Source organism: Trichogramma pretiosum, unplaced genomic scaffold, assembly GCF_000599845.2.
Source record: "Trichogramma pretiosum strain Unisexual culture from Peru unplaced genomic scaffold, Tpre_2.0 scaffold17, whole genome shotgun sequence".
NCBI classification, from domain to species: Eukaryota; Metazoa; Arthropoda; class Insecta; order Hymenoptera; family Trichogrammatidae; genus Trichogramma; species Trichogramma pretiosum.
Window position 1 is genome coordinate 2156032 of NW_019641225.1, and position 22957 is coordinate 2178988.

General features: G+C 38.9%; 4 protein-coding genes across 4 annotated transcripts; 1 reads left to right on the top strand and 3 right to left on the bottom strand.

Annotated features, from left to right (window-relative positions):
• Window positions 1-3763: 3763 nt before the first annotated feature.
• LOC106649281 (deoxyribodipyrimidine photo-lyase) lies at window positions 3764-6411 on the top strand. Its single transcript, XM_014366601.2, has 6 exons — window positions 3764-4356; window positions 4421-4547; window positions 4625-4953; window positions 5040-5590; window positions 5665-5906; window positions 5985-6411. The coding sequence occupies exons 1-6, from the start codon at window positions 4285-4287 to the stop codon at window positions 6161-6163; spliced, it is 1500 nt and encodes a 499-aa protein (XP_014222087.1). The 5' UTR covers window positions 3764-4284; the 3' UTR covers window positions 6164-6411.
• An 86-nt stretch (window positions 6412-6497) lies between these two features.
• Window positions 6498-7878, bottom strand: LOC106649282 (peroxiredoxin-like). Its single transcript, XM_014366602.2, has 3 exons — window positions 7589-7878; window positions 7264-7484; window positions 6498-7187 (listed from the first exon to the last, which is right to left on the bottom strand). The coding sequence occupies exons 1-3, from the start codon at window positions 7631-7633 to the stop codon at window positions 6728-6730; spliced, it is 726 nt and encodes a 241-aa protein (XP_014222088.1). The 5' UTR covers window positions 7634-7878; the 3' UTR covers window positions 6498-6727.
• A 451-nt stretch (window positions 7879-8329) lies between these two features.
• LOC106649280 (negative elongation factor A) lies at window positions 8330-11468 on the bottom strand. Its single transcript, XM_014366600.2, has 6 exons — window positions 11088-11468; window positions 10159-10597; window positions 9619-10083; window positions 9255-9463; window positions 9074-9173; window positions 8330-8992 (listed from the first exon to the last, which is right to left on the bottom strand). Exons 1-6 carry the CDS (start codon window positions 11295-11297, stop codon window positions 8772-8774), a joined length of 1644 nt encoding a protein of 547 aa, XP_014222086.1. The 5' UTR covers window positions 11298-11468; the 3' UTR covers window positions 8330-8771.
• Window positions 11469-12297: 829 nt separating this feature from the next.
• LOC106649279 (apoptosis-resistant E3 ubiquitin protein ligase 1-like) lies at window positions 12298-19889 on the bottom strand. Its single transcript, XM_014366599.2, has 6 exons — window positions 19515-19889; window positions 18584-19284; window positions 16601-17083; window positions 14839-15816; window positions 13936-14198; window positions 12298-13834 (listed from the first exon to the last, which is right to left on the bottom strand). Exons 1-6 carry the CDS (start codon window positions 19540-19542, stop codon window positions 13732-13734), a joined length of 2556 nt encoding a protein of 851 aa, XP_014222085.1. The 5' UTR covers window positions 19543-19889; the 3' UTR covers window positions 12298-13731.
• Window positions 19890-22957: the final 3068 nt, after the last annotated feature.

Consider the following 22957-nt stretch of genomic DNA (forward strand, 5'->3'; position numbering starts at 1 on the left):
ATATAATATTTTGACTAGTTATAAGTTGTCGAGACTTTGAATTTCGTCGAGCAAAATTGAAATTTGTCGTCGTAGTTCGCGCTGTGTAGTGATCAATTGTTTGCTTGTTGAGGGTATATCCCTGTTGAAGCCGACCGTTATCACTCGCATGCTTATTGCGATCGCAGTTTTCTTATAGTTCTTTTGAACTTAAGATTAATTTAATTTTTTTTTATTAAATTTTAACGATTTGATTTTGATTTTCGAATTGTTTGCTCGTTGAAGTTTTTAGTCTCGAATTAATTTTAAGTTTGATTGTGAGCCTCGCACGTGAATTTTTTAGAGAGAATTTTGTATGTGATCTCAACACATCACGCATTGGCAATTCATGGCACACTTCGGTGGTCTATCTCCCGAAGCTCTTAATAACTCGAATAGTTTTCCCAGCTCTCTCCGTCCCAGTCGTGAATTACAGCGTACACCTCCCGGCGCCGGCTTTCGTTTGCGAAGTGGTAGAGTTTTGCCGTCGGACTCGGTTGACATGTCAGTCATGAATTCTAGTCGTGTCGAGGACCCATTGGAAAGCGAGCGTTCCGTCGAGGACCCTTCGGTTGTCGAGCGTCGTGACGATAATGCTGTTGTGCAGGGTGCTGCTGCTGAGCAGTTTCGCGAGGAATTTGATTCATTTAAAAGAGAAATTCTTTCATTAGTTCGTGAGTTCATTGAGTCTCAAAGCGGACGCAATCAGGCCTCTGACCCCTTAGGTAATAATAATAATTCAAATGTTAATGTTGCGTCGCTCTCTCTTAATAATAATAATAATGCGCCTATTCCTGCGATTAGTAATACGAGTTCATCAGTACCCACACAGCGAGATTTAGATATCCACGCAGAGCGCCGGCTTCGTTCATCGCCTGGCGCGGCAGGTTCTGCTGCCGGCGTGAGATATGTCTCGACGGAGTCGCGATTGCCTCAGTTTTGGCGCACTGTGCCTGAGCAGTGGTTTGACGTAGTAGAGCATTACTTTTCGAGTCGTGGTATTTCTTCGGACGAGGACAAATATTTTACTGTTGTGAGCAGTCTTGGTGCCGATATTTTGCGCGAAGTTTCAGATACTATTAGGACATTGCCTACTTCCAACAGGTACACGTCAATTAAACAGATTCTTTTGAACAAATTTTCGGAAAATGAGGAAGAACGTCTAAATCGTTTTGCGGCTCTTTCTTCAATGGGTTCGCATTCTCCTGCTGAGTTTTTCAACGTTTTGTTGGCTGCAGGTGGTGATACTTTTCCGCGTGAATCCATTCTTAAAGTTTGGAAACAAAGACTTCCTATAGACATTCGTGTGCAGCTTGGTACACCTGCTGTCCTCGCCAATGAATCATCGTTGCTCAGACGAGCGGAGGAGGTTTTCACAATATTAAAAAGTTCAAATAGAATCACTGTTGATGCAGTCAATGCCGTCGGGGTTGCTGACGATAAAACCGAAATCCTTTTAAAGCACATACAAAGACTCGAATCTAGGTTGGATTCTCAAGGTTATTCTCAATCGCGTAAGTCACGAGATCGTAAATCTTATGCAAATAAACGCAACAAGCGAAAAAATGACCGTTGTCGCAGTTCGACGAGTAAGTCAGACGATGTTGTGATTTGTGAGGCGCATGCTAAGTATGGTGATAACACCTATGCTAGATCTTGCAAGCCCCCATGTAATTTTGACAATAATTAGTCATAAAAAGACAAATGAGCTTAGTTCTCCGCAACGGTCTGAAGTTTCTCATTTGACCGAATCAATTTCGTCATCAGAGATTAGAAAGACGCTGCGTTTATTTGTCAAAGATGAAGAGTCGTCACAAAATTATTAACGGACTCTGGTGCTGAGGTATCTTGTTGGCCAAAAACCTAGCACGAAAAGCTGCCTGCTTTATCTTAGCTCTTTGCAGCAAATTTGTCTCCTATCAACGCTTATGGTAATTGAGCGTTGAAAATTTATCTCGATCACGGCAAGATTTTGAATGGTTGTTTATAGTGGCCGTTGTGCCGTACGCCATTACGGGTGCCGACTTCATAGTTAAGTTTGCCCTTCTGATAGATTTGAAGAGTCGTTGTCTTCGACATTCTGACAATTCAATCTTGTGCCGTGGTATCTTGAGTCAGGGAGACAGTGCAGGCATAGCACATTTGGATGCTAAATTGCCTGTGACGCGAATATTGGAAGAATTTCCATCGCTTTTCAAAGACAAGAAGTCTACACAAACCACCGACCCCGGTGTTTGTCATTATATTGACACTTACGGCCCGCCTTTAGCGCAAAGGGCGAGGCGTTTATGTCCTGAAAAGTTGTCAGCAGCCTAAACTGAATTTTAGTTATCGAATGTGACAAGCCGAAAACTTCTGTTATTTTAATCTTCGATTTATTCGAATTTAACGTTATGTGTTTCGGCCCTCGCAATTCGCTGTTTGCGCTTAGCGCCTAGAAGTCGATGTAACGTCGTCGGGAGGGGAGGTGCCTTTGCCTTCATCGGTGCTTGCACCGACTCGACAGGACGTAAGTAAGTTCTGACAATGTGCCTGTTGTGTTGTTTCCGCCTCCAACAGTTGCATCTGCAATGTTTAAGTCTGTACGACGTGTTAAGTTCGTACCGAATATTTTAAAACGAATAAAGTTTGAATAGTTTTGACTTCGACATATTTTTCCGTGTGTTCGAGGGGAAATTTTGAACTCTTTTTCATGTTTTATCGGGAGAAGATGCCAGTGCCCTTGCCATGTGTTTCAATGTTGTTGAGAGCTAGGATAAGCGGCGCGCCCGATGATAATGTGTGTTTTTGTTAGAAAAAGCGAATCTGTGATCGATCATTGTTAACAACGATTTATAAGTTTTATAAATAGACGTTTTGTGGTTCGTTCGTCGAACTGCACAAGTGTAGATTCATCCTGGGTCAATGGTAAGATGTCTGTACACTCAGCGCGGGTGGTGTGTTGTTTGCGTCGGCGTCGTCTTTCGGCGGTCGCGAGGTTTACCGGCGGTAGTATCGAGCGCAATGCGTAGTTTTTTTGTTCTCTCTAATTTTAAGTGGTTATGCAAATGTATTGAGAGTGTGACTCGAGATTGGCGTCCGGACGCTTTTATGGGCCTCGCGTCGGCCGGCGGTGTCCGCTGCGTCGGACGTGTGCCGCCTGAGTGTGGTGGAGTGATCTTTTAGCACTATTTATTAAGATACTGCGTTAATTTTTGTACTAAATACGAATATTTCAACGAACATTATTTTTGTTTAAAAATGTTAAATTTTATTTTTTTTAATGTTATCAGATTACAAAATTTTTGTAAAACATATATAATTATTGCATATTGACTGATGTTCGCACTCGTTCTCGCTTTACACAGCTACAAAAACTTTAACTAACAAAGATGCATAAAATATTGTTTGCGACACACAGATGCACAAAAGAAAGCATAACAACTCCACCCACACATGTATTCGGTTATCAAAAGGTATAACCAACCTTTTGGGGGGGAGTATCTGTAGCGACTACAGACTCTCGTGCTTGCGTGTGTGTGTATGTGTATGTGCGCGCGCCTCATCAGCGTGTAGACGCGACACCTCGGCTCGGGCTCGGCGGACATACGTGTTCCGCCTGTGTGTATGTATGTGTGCAGTGGTATGTGTGCGCAGCCTGCCTAGGCCTTCTCGCGGCAGCAGCCGTGTATGTCTTCCCCCACCGTGCGGGGATCTGCTCCGCATGTGTGCCGGCGACGTGCTGGTCGCCGCTTGACAGATTAACTTTGACCAGCCTAGAGTCAACGCGTGCGAACAGTGTAAGCGATAGCGAGCCGCGAGATTAATAAAGTGAACATAATTTACAATAAACTTTGCGAATACGCATTTTAATTAATATTGCACCCTTCTGACCATCCTATACGTGGTGACGCAATAGCGGATTAAAAACTTTGCACAATCAATAAAATACCGTCAGATTTGAGATTGCCATTAATACCAACAGTCGCGTGCGAAATTTATGCGCGCATATTTTTACGCGCGAAATTCTGCCGGTAAGACGGCCGGCGCGTATTGAGTCCGCCGTAGAGGGTGGGGGATGGCATGCCCGCCTCGACACAAAATAAAGTGTAAAATTCGCCTTGCCGCGTTCTGCTCGAAATTCGCCTCGTTGTTTTGCCGTACACAACCTCCGGAGAATCGAGCTACACCGGCATCTCGCCGGTTGAATAATATTGCGAAATTTTAGCCCAACGAAAATATAACTGTTTTTCTCTTCTCGTCCATGTAAAATTTTTCTGTAGCAAGATGTCGAATCCCCCTGCAAAAAGGTTGAAAACTTCCGATTTCTTGAGCACAATTGCCGAACAAAGAAAAGAGGTAATATTCATGATTGTTTGTATCATTTGGAATTTGACAATTATAACTAATTCATTGATTTCAGACGGCAAACAATATTCTGGAATTTAAGTTCAACAAAAAAAGAGTAAGAGTGCTCACTGAGTCAGATGAAGTAGTTCCCAAGTCCAAAGGAATTCTGTATTGGATGTTTAGAGACCCCAGAGTTCAAGGTAAATTTATAACTTGCATATTATGATTAAAACTATTAATCTAAACTTGTAACTAAAAATAATCATTGACATTACAGATAACTGGTCCTTTTTGTTTGCTCAGAAGTTAGCGTTGAAGAATAAATTACCTTTACACGTATGTTATTGTATTTTACCAAAATTTCTCGATGCTACATTGAGGCATTACAAGTTCCTATTGGAGTCGTTGCAAGAGGTGGACAAAGATTGTCTCGAACTAAACATCAATTTTCATCTTTTACTGGGTGAACCACACGATGTTGTGGTTGATATTGTGAAAAAATATAAAATAGGAGGTCTCGTTGTAGACTTCTTCCCTTTGAGAAAGCCCAGGTTTTGGTTGAGTGAAATACAAAAAAGAATCCCAAAAGATGTTCCTGTGTGTCAGGTATATATTATTAAATGGAATTAATTACATTGATATTTCTTAATAAATGATGAACTACTATAAAAAATTATTTTTTTCTTTCATAGATTGATTCTCATAACATTGTTCCTTGCTGGGTGACATCGGATAAATTGGAGTATGCTGCTCGCACAATAAGAAATAAAATAAACTCTAAACTACCAGAATTCTTAACAGAATTTCCACCTGTGATAAGGCATCCATATACCACTGATCAAAAACTTGATAAAAATGAGTGGGACACAGCATTGGATCATGTCCTTATTGATAGATCAGTTGATAAAGTTTCATGGGCTAAAGCAGGGCACAGAGGTGGCATGGCTGAGCTTGAAAATTTTTTGAACAAACGGTTAAAGTTATATCACAGCAAACGCAATGATCCAACAGCTGATGCTCTTAGTAATTTATCCCCATGGTTTCATTTTGGACAAATTTCTGTTCAAAGAAGTATTTTAGAAGCTGTGAAGCTAAAATCAAAGTACAAAGAATCTGTTGAAGCTTTTTGTGAGGAAGCTATTGTTCGCAGAGAACTTAGTGATAACTTTTGTTACTATAATGAAAATTATGATAACATAGAAGGAGCATACGACTGGGCTAAAAAAACCTTGGAAGAGCATAGGTAAGATTCAAGTTTAAATATTACAGCTCACTCAATTTTTAGATTTTAATTTATTTTTCTATATTCTTTAACAGTAAAGACAAGAGAGAATATATTTACACAAAGGAAGAATTGGAACAAGGTTTAACACATGATGATCTGTGGAATGCTGCAGAAATACAATTGGTAAAAGAAGGTAAAATTCATGGCTTTTTACGTATGTACTGGGCCAAAAAAATTCTAGAATGGACCAAAACACCTCAAGAAGCACTCGAGTGGTCAATTTATTTGAATGATAAATACAGTATGGATGGAAGAGATCCCAATGGTTATGTTGGTAAGTTGAATGGAAAATAAATAGAAAAATATAGTAAAATATAGTAAAAAATGCATTCAAATGAATTTTATCATTTAGGTTGCATGTGGTCCATTTGTGGAATACATGATCAAGGTTGGAGAGAGAGGCCTGTATTTGGAAAAATTCGTTACATGAACTATCAAGGATGTTGTAGAAAGTTTGATGTTAAAGAATTTGTTAGAAAGTATGGAGCAAAAGTTCATAATAAAAAAAGCTCCGTTTTTAAGAAGAAATAATGAAAAAATCTCGTTATAAATGTCAAGCTACAGAATTTGTTGATTTTAGCGTTCAGTCTTTCATCACAATGTTATTTTAATTTTTTTTTCTATTGAAAACTTTGTTTAATAAGTACAATTCGCAGCACAATTTTTAAAATTGACTAGAAATAAAAAGTAACTATGTACCTGTGAAACAATGTGAAAATACTATGTTTTATATTCTTGTATACAACGTCGATGAAAATAAACGTATTATTTCTAATAAATCATAAAAAATCATTTGAAGCATGTAATCACGTGATATTTATGAAAATCCGGTAAAAATAAGACATTTTCTGGAAAACGATTTTATAAAATTTATATTCTTTTATTCATTGAATTTTTAAAAAAAAATTACAAGTAGATTACATTTGTTTGTCTGCAAAAGTGAGTAAACTATCACTACATTAGAAAAGCTTTTTACATTACCCAACTATGCAAAGAATTTTATAAAAAAAAATAATGACATTTAACAAAACTGTAGATTCTAATGTAAAAAATAACATAAAAAATGTTTTGAAATAAAACTAATATACATAGCACTTAGTTGACTGATTCAAAATATTTCTTGCTATCTTTGGGATTTGGCTTAATAGTTTTAGATTCTGGTTGCCAATTTGCAGGGCATACTTCACCATGCTTCTCAACAAATTGAAAGGCTTTGATTAATCTTAAAACTTCTTCAACGCTTCTTCCAACAGGTAAATCATTAACTGTGATCTGACGCAAAAGTCCTTCCTTATCAATAATGAAAAGGCCTCTTAACGCAATACCTTGATCTTCAATGAGGACATTGTAATCTGAGGCAATTTTCTTGTTTAAATCACTGAGCAAAGGATAGCCTAGATCACCACCTAGTCCACCTTCTTTTCTTGGCGTATTAAGCCAAGCTAAATGACTGAAGTGAGAATCAATCGAAACTCCAACCACCTGTGTGTTTAAGGCCTCAAATTCTTTAACTTTTTCACTGAACGCCAGCAATTCAGTGGGACATACAAATGTACTGTAAAAGAATTAATATATTATAAACGCAATCAAAATTGTTCAACATCTTATTAAACTTTTTGGTAAAAACTTACAAATCTAAGGGATAGAAGAACAGAACAACATATTTTCCCTTATAATCACTCAGCTTGATTTCTTTGAAATCACCTTTGACAACAGCGGTGCCTGAGAAATCAGGTGCAGGCTTTGATATTTCTAGCTTGGACAGCAATCTCGAGCTTGCCGAGAAAAATCGCACGTTATCGTTCGATCGAAGTCGACTGGCTTGGATAAGATTCGACGAAGTTACAGTTGCCTATAAAAACAAACATCCACAATTTAATAACTCCAAGTTCATAACACACACCCGCAATTTTTAAAAACATCTTTCAAAACTACTCCGAATCAGTGCATACTCACCAACTTCTTGGCCTGTGGCAAAAGGTTGATCAAAAAGCGAGACATTGTTGAATAAAAATGTTGATTAAGAAGAACCGATCAATTGTTGCTGTCCTATCTAGTTATACACGACTCGAATAAAGTGCCGCAATGTAAATTCATGCAAGGTTATGTAATACACTTTCGATTCGCAAATCGTGCAATACACAAACGTATATGAATTCGCACACGCGTTGGCTCCGTATTTATATACTACGACTACCTATCTGGTATCGAAAATACCACCGAGCAGAATTCTGATTATCTCGAGTTGTCAGAGGCATTTGAATCAGTCCACATTTCACAAGCCTATAAATAATAACGAGTTGAGTTACTGGAACTTGGAATATTTATAAAGTTAAGTATTAACTACTTTTTTTTTAAATATTTTCAATGAAAATTTATTTAAAATTACATTCATACAGGTGAAAATAATTAAAACATCAATTAGAGACATGATTTTCGATATTTATTTCAATATTTCTCTATGAATAACAAAGCAACTCATGTTTCGGTCTTATAAGTTTAAAAAACATAATTTTTTTTTCATGTTTCATATAAATATTTCATTTCAATCTATATCTGTCTTAAGCTTATATGATACAAGTAAGCATCAATATGTCCTATGTATACTTGATTTTATCGTTTCTTTTTTTTCTTTTTTACATATAAGAATTTAATTTTTCACAGTAAGAGACAATCTATAGAAAAAATACATAACTCTTGCAAAAAAGATAATAATTTACAAAAAATTTTAAACATTGTATTTTATGACTACGAAGTATAATAATGAATTTTAACGTGATGTAGTATCGATTGAATGTTTCATGTTTTAATTTACATTTTTACATGATTACACAGTAATTACACATGATCTGTACCGGATAAAAAAAACAATAATTCCTTTGCAAAATCTCCGAAATATATCACACTCTCTATAATTACGTTAAATTAACGGTCAATCGTTCGATATTTAACTTTAATATGTACAAGATAGTGTATATGAAAAATGATACACTTTTATACAAAAACTATTACAAAGGTATAAAATCTATGAATAGAATATACAAATTTTTTTGAATTCTATACAAGTCATTATAAGTCTGTTTACAAAACTTATATAGAACGCTAAAATCGATTGAAACAAACCTTAAATATGAAGAACCTATTTTGCAGCATTTGTTGCTTGATTTGTTACCACTGCAGATTCATCTTGTACAATACGTCTATTTTTTTTAATTCTTTTCCATTCACCATTAGTATAATTCATTTGGAAATGTGTTTCAACTTGCACTAAAACTGACGTACCATCTGGCTGGGGCACTTCTTCTAAATTTTCTGATAACATCACTGTTACAATATTTCCCAACTTTGGACAAGGGTTGTCTGTAGAAAAGTAAACAATACATTGAAAACTATTGTTAGGAGAACTTTTAAACTCTGGTGAAAAGTTATGTAAAAACATACCCCTTGATCCAGCCATGAATCCCAAAATAAGAGCTTTTTCTGGTCTGGTAACTTTGTTCGCAGTTCTGAACATTTCTTGAGCTTCCAACATTTGGTCTCTCTGAAAAATAGAAGGATGTTTTGAATGAATATTCCCATTATTCATATTTAATTCATTAACATATTTAAATGAATCACTTACAGTAAGTGATAACCCTTTCCTTGCATTGGCAGCTGCTGCAGGCTGTTGTACACTTGATGATATAGGTATTTGTGTAACTGTTGCAGGTGGTCTAACAATTTGTACTGTTGGCTTGACAGTTTGTACAGTAACTGGGTTAGATTCTACAGGAGTAACAACAGTTGTAGTTGAGTTAACCACAGTAGTAGGTGGTGCTGTAGATGCAACAACTGAAAATAGATCAAATTAATTTGAAATAAAAATTGAAAGTAATTCAGAGCAAGTCCACAGCCAAGACAGAAATTTTGAGCATGAAATTCTAAATACTTGAATTTTTCAACCACAAAAATTTCATTTGCTCAAGATTAAAAGAAAGACAACTTACCAGGTTTGGGATTTGGTGCAACAACAGCCACAGGTACACTTGCAGTAGTTTTGGGTGTACTGTAAGGCTGTAAATGTGGAGTGGTAGGAGTTGTGGGCGTTGATACTGCTGGTGCAGCAGGTGTGGCGGGGGCAGCGATAGGTGCCAAACCTTGAGCATATTCTGGTGTGGCGGTTTCTTCTGCAGGAGCTGCAGCTGCTGCGGCTTGAGCAGTTGCTTGAGCAGCGGCTGCAGCAGCTTTCGCTTCCTCAGCTTTCTTCTGTTGCTCTTCTTGCTCTTGTTGGCGCTTACGACGCTTAGCTTGAACGTATCCCAATGGTTGCTCACTAATATCTAATAGTTTAATACCGCCATCTTTTCGAATTCGACCACCAACTGGTGTTCTCTGTGGTACTGGTGATGTACCAAGTGCTGGAGAACGAAAAGCACTGCCAGGAAGACGTGAAGGTATACCTCTTAGAGGAGCTGTAAAATTTTATGAAAAAAAAAATAAATTATTTTGTCGAAAGTATGGCTAAAGAAATTAATGAATCATCTTACTTGTATCTGTCATTTTTCTGGGTATGCCTCTACTCCTGACAGGTACAGTCGGTGTAACATTTTTCTTTAAATTACTCTGAGCATCAAAGCTCTTTTGTCTAAGCTCGTCTCTTAGCGCTGCACTTTTTGACTTCTTGCTGTGCTTTAGAGCAAAGTGTTTGGTGGGCGGAGGCAAATTACCTACGACCGATGTGAGAGCCTTATGGTTCAAGAAGTGACACTCCAGCGGAAGCATATTAGGATCATTTTGCTTTTTCAATAATTTTCTCAAGTCCGTAATGAGATCGCCGAAGAGCGGCCGATGATCGTCAAAATCTGAAGGATCTGTATTTAAAGAACCAGTGGATGGAAAAGTTTTCATGAGTTCTGCTAGCATAGAAACCCATAGATCTGTGTCGATGGCAGCTATCTCAATAATTTCTTCCAATTCAAGCTTCCACTAGAACATTCAAAAAGGTAAATAAATAAGTAATCGAAGCAACTGCACAGGGTAACTGAACAAACGGTTAAGGAGATGTTAAAAAAAAGCACCGCGCGTAAAAACACAAAGTAAGGATTGGGCTGTCTTTTTTGCACAATGCAACTCGATTAAAACACGTGATCAAGTCAAAAAACCACCGCCGCACGGCAAATGCAAATTCTGTTATTTTATCCGCCGATGTTTAACCTCAAAAGCGTACAACGCTCGGCAGGCACGCGCGTTCCCGAAGATTTAATTACAAACATCGATGCCGAGGATACGCGTAAAATGGGTTCGATGCAAAAAAGCCCGAGGCACTCGAACAACCAAAAAACCATAATGACCATACACTCGCGTAACGGCACTACGCGCGTCGTCTCGCGTACATGCATTTTCAAACGAAAACAAAAGCAACAACAACAACACTGGGGGCCTGCTAACTGCAGCAGCACAGCGCGGAGATATTCACCTCTTCGAGCTTGCTCCTGTGTATGTGAAAGAAGGACAGCAGCAGCTTCAGCTTGACCTGCAGCTGAAGATCCGAGAAGCAGTCCTTGATGTTCCTGAGCACCTCGACGTTGAGCTGGGAGCAGATCGAGCTGCCGGTCCAGCTGTCGTTGCTCGTGCCGAGCTTGTTGTGCAGCCAGAGCGATGTGTCGCTGTCACGTACGTTCGCCATTTTCCAAGCTCTTTGGATCCGATGCTACTCCGGCGATGGCTGAACGCTAACTGAGCGTCATTCGGGCGGCAGCAGCAGCAGCACACGCGAAGGAGAGTATATAAAAAAAAATGCGTGCGTAAACTGTAAATACACCAACACAAGTGAGTATGTGTGTAAGTCGCAGCACGCGTGGCAGCACGAGTCGTTTTGCCGCCGCCGCCGTCGCCGAGCGCGTCGGTGCGACAGAGAATATGTGAGGGAGACGACGATATTTCGAATTTCGTACGGTAGGTGGTGTTTCTCGAATGGTTTACTTGTAAAATTCTATGCAATTTTTCGACTGACGTTTTATGGAGGCTGAATGTGTCATATTTCGGAAACTTGAGAAAAAAAATTTTCTTTGCTTATTTACAGAGATTACGACTGACGTTTGAAAATTTTTCTAAAAATACCCTTTGATGGGGGAAAAAATGACCTTTCGAATGACCACCTACACTTGGCCAAAAAATACTGGTGATATTTCTATTAAAAAATACTAATGGATCATTCTTCAACCTCCTCAACGAGCTGTCAATGATCCTGCAATTGAAACTCGGTTAAATTTTTATGTTGGAGGCCTGGAAGCATAATAAATGGACATACGTGTCGATCTTCGACTTGAATAAAAAATTTTTGAATAAAAATTATTTTGAATCATTGCAGGCAGTCTAAAACTAAGAGGACGATTTTATCGCATAGTCCATTTTTATAGACAAGATCAGAATTATAAATTGAGCGACGACACAGATTTAATAATGTCCAAGAGTACTATGAATTTTCTTGGAAAGTATAATATTTATGCAATTGAAAACAGAAAAACTATTTTATTCCTTCGAAATTAATCATGTATATTTGGATTAAAATCGGTAAGTGACCGGTAATGGGCAAATTCACCCTATATTACCATGTCACAAGTCTCAATCGAGACGTAAAAAATAAAGAAAGGATTGGATAATTTTAAAGAGGTTTACATAATGAATTTTACGTATATATTTTTTGTCTTTATTCTTATATCTCTTACAAAACACAACATTGATATGTATAATTTTAAGAGTAAAAAAAGTTTTACATTACTTTTTCTTACATGAGATCGGTTTCGTTCGCATCTATCTTAATGAAACAAAAAGACAGACGTAAAATCGCTTATAATTTGAACACGCAAAAGGTGGCCTCTCGGCTATATTTACATTTTAGCTTGTCTATAAAATACAATTATTATTGAGTCTGCATATTTATATGTGTGCGCTTACTTCGGTGAGCGAACCAGGAACTTGAACTCCCCCGGCGACTGAACGGATGTCACCGGATGCCCCGATTGTGATTGTGCAGTGACGAAACTCGTCCTGAGTATATCCGTCGTGATATGAGTTTTGTCCACTCGAGACGTTGCAGACATATAGGCGTATATACCAAAAACTGGTTATACTTTTTTAACAATTAATTTCCATAAATTTCAGTATCTTTGAACCCGTTGCATCTAATAAACGGCCCATATCTGGGAGAATTTATTATGTGTCATTGCGCTCAACGAACATACCAAACCATTATTGTACCTTATCGAATAGAAATTACTTCGAATTTTTTCAGGAAAGGATTCATCTCCCCATTTTTGTCACAATTTTCTGAATGAAATTCTCCTAAATCACCCTTGAATTTCAATTTTTACGGATATCGTGCAATTAATCGCAAACGCTCAAACGTATACTCGCATTACTCCCTAAAAACACTCATGTTTGGTATACTTGCGGATCGAAATGACACTTACATAAAACATTATTCCAATTTATAAATCGCAATTATAAATCGAAGAGCATTCAAATTAACTATAGTGCCTACATATAACTATAACATCACGAGTACCGTGTGTCGATTGACAAACACTCGCATCACGACATATACAGAAGAACGATCGTCGGTCGCAGGACGAATTTCGTGACAACACAACCACCATCTGAGCATCCGGTAACATCGACTCAGTCCCCGGAGACTTCAAGTTCCTGTCTCACTCACCGAGCTTAAGGTTTAATGTACAGCTTAGAATTAAGCTATATTGTTAATAATTGATTAAAAAATTGAACGCAAAAAAAAATGAAAAAGAAAGAAGCAAATGTACTACATACCGAGTCCAAAATTAAAATAAATACCTAAGCTTATAGTTAGAAATATTACACCAGGTACCTTAAGTAATATTATCGACATTTTTTTTTTTACTAAATCACACGATCACTCGCATTTACAATAAAAATTGATTAATCATACAATATCCATAAAAAAAAATAGGAAAAAGACATCTTACTCAGATTCTTTTATCCATAAAATTTTCATACAACTGACTGCTGTCAGTTGTAATTTATCTTTTTTTCGTTTGCTTTGACTAGAGATTATTTGGTTCTGTAGGACAATTGGAGAACACTTAAACCAATCCAAAACCTTCGGCGCCCTCCTTCAGGGCGTAGAGCAGCGCCCTCTCTAAATCTTCGTAGCAGCTGTACTCGGGTAGGCACAGTTGATTAACGCTACGAAAAAAATAAAAAAACAAACAATAATAAATCGTCGAGTTCGTTATCGAAAATTTGAACGATTTTAGAAACGAAAAACAAAAAAAAAAAAAACTCACCACGTGTGGGCGGTGGGCAGATGTCCGTATCCGCCGACGTCGACGATCGTGAAGGTCGGATCGAGGCTCTTGAAGCCGTCGACGGGCAGCCGCGAGCTGCCAGTGACGAACTGCACCAGGCGGGCCATCTCGTCGCGCGAGAAGCCCTCCAGGGCCTGCCAGAACCAGTCGAGGGTGCGCCTGAACTGGGGCGAGTAGCCGTTCGCCTCGTGGCAGGCGCGCAGCTCCTGCACGCTGTACTCGTCGGCTCCGCACATCAGCAGCTGCGAAGATTATGTAGAAGGAGAAATCGAGGATTAAAATTGTGCGTAAATTAAAAAAATTTTAAGATATCTTATATAAGGGACACATTTTTACGTATTAAAAATTGATTTTAATAATTTTTAGTTTTATCTATAGAAAAATATAGACGTGGGATAAGATAGTATGTAGTACTCATATTTTTCAAGAAGTGGAGCTGATAAGGACTACATCTGTACTTTCTGATAATGATTAGAAAAAATATAATTACGGCAGTGACAGATGTGTCGATACTTTACTCACGTTATTGTATAATTTATCACACAGATCGTAAAAAACGTTAAAATTCATTCAAATCAAGAATATAAAATGGACACATGTCGACATTTCGCTGCTTCATACGCGTCAAAGAGCAAGGTATAGCCTGACACTGCCGTAATTATATTTTTTTTAATCATTTCTTAGATGCAGGCAAAAAAATTTTCATATGACTTCCCAATAATGTGCTTCTTTTAGACTGTACTGGTGAAAGGTGTATGTAAGAAGTACAAGTAGATTGATATTTGGAAATGACGATCAAAAAAATAGACGCGTATGTCAAATAAAAAAAAATCTCAAGTTTTTCACTCGATTATTATGTATTAAATAAGTAATGATAATCACCTCGAGTTCTTTCTCGCTGAAGATCCTGAGCAGATCGTGCGGTATCAGCATCGTCAAGCCCTTCAAAAACGCCTTCACCTTGGCCCTGATCGATTTGTTGGCCAGCCTGTGCTCCGCCAGGGCTTGCACGTACTGGATCTTCGTCTCGTTGGTCACGCGCACGCTCCTACCGCCGGGAATCAGCTCCACCAGCTTGTCCAACTTTCCATCCGGCCCGTACACCTCCTCGGCGAAGAACAGCTCGTCCTCGAGCTCGTCCAGGTCGTTGTTCAGTATGTACTGGATCTTGCTGCGATAGAACTCCGGGTCGTCGTGCTCGAAGTGTCGATAGTCGACGCGCAGCCCCAGCAGCTGGGCCAGAAACGAGTGCGTGAAGCGCGCCCGGACGAGCATCCGTTGGGTGCCCACCTGGGCCGACTCGTACAGACACTTGCCCACGATCTGGCCGGCGAACTCGTAGAGCGGCATCTTGGCGCCGGAGGGGGCTCCGCCGTGCGTAGTGGGATGCACGAGGCCGGCCCGCTCGCTCAGCGCCGCGAACAGACCCGGCCGATTGTCCGGATCGAAGAGCTCGGCGCAGATGAGCTCGCACCACTCGCGCCCGATGCCGCCCCGGTCGATGCCCGGCTCGCCCTGGAACACGATCTCGAAGCGGCCGCACCACTGATTCATCAGGTAGGACTTGGTGGCCTTGAACGACGTCTGCAGCAGCCTGTCGCGCTCCACCGTCAGCTCGACCTTCTCGCGGCCGTGACGCTCGTGGTACTTGCGCACCCGGCCGTAGAAGTAGTCGGTCTTCTTGGCGAAGGACTCGTGGCCGCCGATGAAGGCCTGCTGGTAGCTGATGGCGGTGGCGGCGATGACGTAGCGCTGGGGCGAGCTCAGCTCCATGAGGGGCTGGCCGCCGTCGTCTATCGTGAAGATCTGGTGATCCCTGAAGCGGGACGAGCCGCTGTTGACGAGACTGCGGAAGTGTATCTGCGGGGAAAAAGGGGAAAAATTTTATTTGCCTCAAGCTCCAGGTGGATTCGAGTATACGATTCGAACGAATTTTATGCCTGGAAATTCAGCTCGATTTTTTCCTGAAAATATCATTTTAAAAGCGGATTCCATGTGGAAATTTGATGGAAATAAAAAGCTAATGCCAAAAATCAGCTCGAGTTTGATTATTTTAATTATTTTAACTTTGCCGCTTGCAGATTTAGTGAAATGAAGATACACGCCATCTAGTGGGGAATTCTTGAAGGAGTACTGTAACTGACATTTTCAGACATTTTTGAAACAGTTAAATTGTCGTTTACCATGTCTTTTAAAATGCGCTCAATAATTGTTACATGACTGTAATAGAAAAGTTAAATCAAAAACAAGCCATCGTCATTTTTATCAGTGAAAGGAGTGCATTTAAAAGTAGATTTCCATACTGGATTGGATTTCTAGATCGAAAAATTTGTATCGATTTCCAGTCCTGTTTGTAAAAATTAGTGACTTTCTACGACTATTTTGGCATAAAAATATTTGAGATATTAACAAAATATCTGTTTTTTTTTTTACCCCAAAATCGTGAAAGATTTTCAAGTCGATAAATCTATCAGGATAGTTGAAAATTGATTTGAATGATTCAGTCGTATGTTAGTGCATCTTTATATTGAAATGCATACAATTTTAAATGTAACTAGATTTTCAGGTGACAAATCAAGCTGAATAATTCGAGATCGAGCTGGAGCTTCCAAGTGATAAATCGATTTTCGTTACATCTCATTACCTTGGTCAAGGGTCCGAGCCTGAAGGTGGCCACCGTCGTCTGGAAGTATCTGAGCAGCGGCTTCTTGATCGTGAGGTGCTTCGACGTGATGTAGCACGTCACACTCTTGGCTCTCGCGTAGCGCTTACCGTCCCAGCCGAGGAGCTTGGCCTCGTAGCGCAGGGGCCGCTCGGAATCCTTTGGACTCATGTTCCGGCGAACCTCGTTGAACTCGGACTCCTGCAGCACGAGGATATCGCACTCGCCGTTGGTGATCTGCTGGCCGTTCAGGTCGATGCTGAGCCGATACAGGCCGGCCTCGTCGAATCTCACGTCGAGGCCGACTCGACGCGTCGTTCGGTCGAACGCGAGCTCGGGCTTGCCGGGGACGTCCTTCCTCATGGACGACTTGCGTAGTCTCCTCTGCTCCGGCTTCTGTTCCGACGTCTGCGGCTGTTCTTCGTGTTTCTTCTCGTCGTTTTTGAGTTTACTGAAATTTTCAATCTGTGGGTAAAGAGAAAAATTTTAGAAATTTTAATAAAAATAAAATTAAAATAATTAATTTAATTATTTAATTTAATTATTAAAGGGGAGGAGGCGGCGTAAGGTCTTGACTAAATTTCAATAAAAAAAAGTTTTTTTTTCTTTTTTGGAACATATAGTAAATCGAATTGATCTATAAATTCCACACATAATTAATTGTTATTTGAAGAATATTCGGTTAAATGTTCAGCTTAAAATAAGCTAGCTACAGCAAATTTTCACATGCAATGTAAAAAAATCCGATGGAGACTGTCACTCAGTATCTGCTTGACCAATCCACTTCATATTTTATACTCTATTTGAGTAGATAATAAATGAGGTAATGACATCGAGATAATTGAACTTTATGGTTTTTTAACTGCTATATTCTAACATATAAGATGACTTTTTACCTTCATTCTTCAAAAAAGTCATTTTTTTACTTCAAAATGATGCCAAAAACTTAAAAATCATTTTATACTAAATATTTCAACATCATTACTCCATACTTTATGTACTTAAATTGTGGGAAAAATTGGAAAGAATCAGTCAAGTAGATTTTCAGCTCTACAGTGTCAACCGCAATCGATCTTTTTTCTCAGTTGTGTTAGAAAGTTTGCTGTACCTAGAAAATTTCTCAGTATATTATGCTGAAAATTTAACTGGATGATCTTCAAATAATTATTGATAATGTATATAATTTATAGATAAATCCATTTTACTATATGTCCAAAAAAATTATTAAAATGAAGCTCGAAAACCATCGAACAGACCTAGCCTCCTCTTAAATTTAACTATTTAATTATATTAATTTAATTTTTAATGAAATTAAATATTATAGATAATAACCAAAATAAGGGCTTATAAGTAGCCTAAATGTTTTTATATTTCCTTAAAATTAAAGTTGACGTCTGCTTTGACTTTGATGTCCATTAGTCCATCGAATAATATGAGACCACATAGACTAAATTGAGTCTACCCGGAAAAGTGATTGATTCTTAAAACATTAAGCAGAAAAATATTGCATCACGAAAGAGCGTGCAGCTTCGTCAATTCCGAAGACTGTTTAACGTTTTCGAGTGCACGATTGTGCGACATTTGTTAAAGCATTGTAATTTAGGAAATTTAGCCAGAAAAAAGCTGCGATGGCTATAAAATTTAGTAGATGCTTCGCTTTTCGTATAAGTAAGCAGCACGACCGTTTGGTAGTTCTCGTTGCCTTATCTTTCAAGAGCCAATCACTTTTCCGTAATCACTATAGTGATGAAATTAAATTCGGTGATAGGATAGCTTAATGTGTCGAATTCTTAGCGTAGATATTTTATACTATTTTAACGATATATTAAATAGTTTTCGAGCATTCAACAGGTCTAAGTATTGAAAAATACTGTTTTGCCTGCTTTCGAAAATAAAATTTAAAAAAAATAAAATAAAAACACTCAAGCCCCTTTATATCAGTCGCTAACGGTACTCAATACGCACTTGTTTTACATGCACTTCGAAGTCCTTCAATTTCGCCTTATCCGCGCCGACGTAGTCGCACACGTTGTCGAACTCGTCGCGCGCGTCTATTTCCAGCACCTGGTTGGCGCCCTTCATCAGCACGAGGATCGAGCCGGTGCGCAGAAACCTGGTCGTCTTCGGGTCGGCCGCGAGGGCCCGGAACGTCTTGCAGCACGGACTGCCGCGCACGTGATTCGCACCGATCTTCGCCTCGATGCTGTAGGTGCCGGCCTCGCGGCTCCGGAACATGACCAGCGCCTGATTGACCAGGGCCGGATCGGTGCTGCCCAGCTCGATCGTCGTGGGCACCGTCGTGTAGCCCCTGCTCACGCGCACGTTGAAGTTGTCCATGTCGCAGATCGGATGCGGAAGTCCGTTTCGCTGGTAGAACTTGACCCGGAAGCTGACCGTCTGGCCGACGGGCTGCGTCCTCTCCCAGTCGAAGAGCAGCTTGCAGTCGCTGGCGTACACGTAGCGGTCGGAGTGATCGCTCGCTGCGGGATACGTCGGCCATCTGGACTCCTCTACGACCAGTCTGGTGTTGGTGGCCAACTGTCTGGCGATGCTCATGGCACTCGTGATCCGGTACAGGTCCTCGCTCGAGGCGAACGAGTCCCTTTGCCCGTAGGTGCTCCTCCTGCCCAAGCTGCTTCTCCTGCTCCTCCAATCGTTGTTTTCTTCTGCGCCAAAAAAAAGGATCGCGAAAATGAATAATCGACGTCTTTCGAACGCGTCGATGTTTTGGCGCCGTCGATGCTCGATGCTTATCTGCGCGAAAGGCGCCGATGAGATACGATTCGCGCAGACACGAACAACGACGACGTACGTATCCACTACTGTTGATGGTAGTGGTGGAGGTTCAACGAAATCTTAAAATAAATACACTTTTTACGCAGAGCTGTAAACATACCGTCGAAAGGAAAGTACAGATCCTCCATTGTTGTTTATTATTGCAGCTCGCTGGTCCTCTTTGCTCCGCTACGACACTTTCAGCGCGTAACGATTGTACTCGCATCGCCACCGAGCGATGGAGACGCGGAAAAGAGAAGACGAAGAAAAGAAGCGAAATCGAGCCACGTGCACAAGAGAAAACGAGAGTAGCGTATAGATAAAATAGCGCGTGAGATAGAAAAAGATAGACACGGAGATAGAGAGAGAGAGAGAGAGAGAGAGGAGAGGAGGAAAAAAGAGTCGGTAGCGACTCGGTGCGCGACTATCTCTACCTACGGCGAGTTCTCACTCGTTACACCGCCTGTAACGGACTGAGAAGACCCCCGAAAATATCGAACGTCATCATCATCATCGTCGCGAGAAACGTAGCACACAGCGCGCGGCTAAAGCCACACGGCGACGGCGGCTGAATCGGAGCTCTCCGCGTTCATTTACATTAAAGGCGTCGATGAGCCGCTGCCAATGCCGCTGCTGCTGCTGCTGCTTCGATACACAGACGCGCAGACACCGGCGCGAGTGCCGAATATCATCATACATTAAAGCAGCGGCTTAGTTACAACGAGCACACACGCACACACGCGGTCTTTAATAGACGCGCGAGCATTTCGACGAATATGTGTATTATTTGTACAAGAGACGCGTAAGTAGTTTACAGCATGTGTGCGTCAGTGAAAGCGTAATAAGGAGTCATCGAGTAGATCTAATGCCCCTGCGACGATGACGGTGCGCGTTGCTCGATTGCATATTATGGATCGATCACGAGAGGCATAATTGGGGACACGCCTCTGTATTCTTAATTTTTAACGAGTTTTTATACTCATATTTTTGGAAAGCGTGATTCAGGTCATCCGAATGAAAAAGAAAGAAAATATTCGATTTAGAGTATGATTGTATGTCTATTCGTCGAGCTGCACCACTTGCATTCTTACACCAGTCGAGCCCGTGATTCATGCACACAGGTTCCGAGGAAAATGACATTTGAGAATATTTTCCACGTACCACTTCCGAACGAGACACCGGATCTCGATTATTGAAAGAAATTTAGGTTCGACTCCAAAGACGACTAGGGTACGAAAAATTTTTGAAACGTCGATGTAGACGTTAGTATATAAAAGCAATTGAGTTTGCATATTATGCGATAAATGAATTAACATACCTTACCGAAGTCGAGACTGGTAGCAAAATTTTGGTATTTCTTGAGACCTGGACTAGCCAAAAAAAAATATATAATCAAAACTTCATAGAGTAAAATGAGTCTGTGAGGCAAATGAAAATCTGAAATAGTCATGGGTCTATTTATTGACTTTTTTCCGTGAATTAACGGTGAATCACATTAATATGATCGATATTTTTGTTTAAACAAAAAATAACAAGTTGAAAAATATATTATCCAATGAATTATTAAATTCAAAAGTATTATATTCACAAGACGTGCGCTAGAAAAACTTTAGTAATGTATTTTCAATTTTGATTGTGAGACTGTATCAGCATGTACGATTTTTCCGCATCCATTGAGAAATTATTATTTTCCAAAATACGACGGAAGGCCGTCAAGTATGATAGTACCATTTTCATAATCTGCAGAAAAATTCAACGGCATGAAATGCCGGCTCTAAAATTATGATATCATTCGATTTATTTCAAGTAACTCACATTTCCACAAGTTTCGAAGTTCATTAGAATCGTAGGGCCAGCTGTCAGAGTGCATGAATTTTCAGATCGGAGTATCATTAAAAGTAACAGACGTCTTTCCTTTGAAGGAAACATGTACCATTTAGCGTCATAACTAAAAGAGTAATTTCCATACAATTTATAAGTTATAGTATGTCGTAGTTAATTTTATTATCTAATTACCAGTCGGCTTTCAATTGATCACAGGCATTTATCAATTCTTGACTTGCATAAATTAAGTACAATAGAATAACAAGACTACTCACAATGGTTGCGGCTATTTTAATAGCATACATTTTATCGTATGGGCTTATGACCACAAACTAAAAAAAAAACTTTGCTTTTTTAAACAAAAATTTTTTCGAGCTAAAGGGAATGTAACGTACAAAGAATTTCTAATTTAATTATAATTGTTTTAAATACGTACCCATACTCCAGATAAACTAATTTGCAAAGTTACTAACACGGTCACAATAAGATACTTTTCTTTTGTAAATAGTTGTAAACTTTCAAATAGTCTGAAATAGTGCAAATGAATTTGAGTGAATCGTGCATTTATTATTCTTTTACTCATCGTTACGTATTTAATCCATTTTGCTTCTTGATACATTTTAAATGCGATAAAATAAAAATTACTCAACTTGATACACTCTTGGTGTTTACGAATATTGTTGCATATCTTCATATTGATTATCTTCATTTTTTGTTTATTTGTCAAATTTGAGTGAGTAGATTCTAATACTTCGTGCATATGTATCATATCATCACTATTTAAAAGAAAATCAATGTTAAAAATATTCTTCAGTACTTGGTTAATATTGTTAATATTGTTTAATTACCCTAAATATGCCAACATTCCAACAATATATTTTGCCACTGACATTTGTAGGTAATTCAATATACTGATTGTAATAACAATTATAAACATATATGCTGTGAGAAAACAAAAACCAATCCAAACATTTTGCTGCAGGAAGGTAGGAAAAAAGATAGGGTAGCTTCTTCCAACATAGTTATTGACTGATAACCAATTACTCATTAAAATTATTAAAACTGGTACAACTGCATATCCAAAAAAGATGACCAATATGAGTACTACAAGAAGTTATCATTATGATTTGTTAAGTTTTTCAATATAATAAGGCAAAGTTTATATACTTCTAATGTGTTAAAAAATAGGACGATATTTTGTTCAACAATTTTTAGAAAATTTTCAAAGGAAATTCCGAAAGAAATACCTGACATTTTTAAGGTTTCCAAAATTTTTTTAAAATGACATTGGTCTAATAGAAATCAAGTTAATTATTTTAATAAAGTCAATTATTTAAAAGTACCAACCAAAATAAATCAATGATATAATGAAACCAACTTTAGCATGTTCCAAGATAATCTTTTTCTCTGTGTGGGTTTCGCATTTTTTCCACAACATTTCGATTGTGGTTAAACTGTCATCAAGCTAAGTCAATTTCTATGTTAAATTTATTTCATAAAGTAATTTTTCTAATACGTGCAAAAGATTCATATACGTACCCTGCTTACATCACATGTGGCAGATGAGTAAATCAAAATAAAGCCCATCAAAAAGAAACCAGTATAAAATGCCTCAAAAATATCATTACTTTTTATACTTTTGTTGATAATTCCAAATGAAACGACGAGTACCTGCAATAAAGCTGTAGTATACAATAAATAATTATTAAAATTATGTATATCCGACCCTCATATTTACCA

Bases quoted from the DNA above. Each gene is read 5' to 3' on its own strand.
- LOC106649281 (XM_014366601.2), top strand. From the start codon at position 4,285: ATGTCGAATCCCCCTGCAAAAAGGTTGAAAACTTCCGATTTCTTGAGC. The intron at 4,357-4,420 runs GTAATATTCATG...CATTGATTTCAG, and splicing joins TTGCCGAACAAAGAAAAGAG to ACGGCAAACAATATTCTGGA. The intron at 5,591-5,664 runs GTAAGATTCAAG...ATTCTTTAACAG, and splicing joins AAAACCTTGGAAGAGCATAG to TAAAGACAAGAGAGAATATA.
- LOC106649279 (XM_014366599.2), bottom strand. From the start codon at position 19,542: ATGGAGGATCTGTACTTTCCTTTCGACG. The intron at 17,084-18,583 runs GTGCGTATTGAG...CTTTACCCACAG, and splicing joins TCGAAGTGCATGTAAAACAA to ATTGAAAATTTCAGTAAACT. The intron at 13,835-13,935 runs GTGAGTTTTTTT...TTTTTTTCGTAG, and splicing joins CTGCCCACCGCCCACACGTG to CGTTAATCAACTGTGCCTAC.
- LOC106649282 (XM_014366602.2), bottom strand. From the start codon at position 7,633: ATGTCTCGCTTTTTGATCAACCTTTTGCCACAGGCCAAGAAGTTG. The intron at 7,485-7,588 runs GTGAGTATGCAC...TTGTTTTTATAG, and splicing joins TGCCACAGGCCAAGAAGTTG to GCAACTGTAACTTCGTCGAA. The intron at 7,188-7,263 runs GTAAGTTTTTAC...ATTCTTTTACAG, and splicing joins TTCTTCTATCCCTTAGATTT to TACATTTGTATGTCCCACTG.
- LOC106649280 (XM_014366600.2), bottom strand. From the start codon at position 11,297: ATGGCGAACGTACGTGACAGCGACACATCGCTCTGGCTGCACAACAAG. The intron at 10,598-11,087 runs GTGAATATCTCC...TGAATGTTCTAG, and splicing joins ACAGGAGCAAGCTCGAAGAG to TGGAAGCTTGAATTGGAAGA. The intron at 10,084-10,158 runs GTAAGATGATTC...AAAATTTTACAG, and splicing joins CAGAAAAATGACAGATACAA to CTCCTCTAAGAGGTATACCT.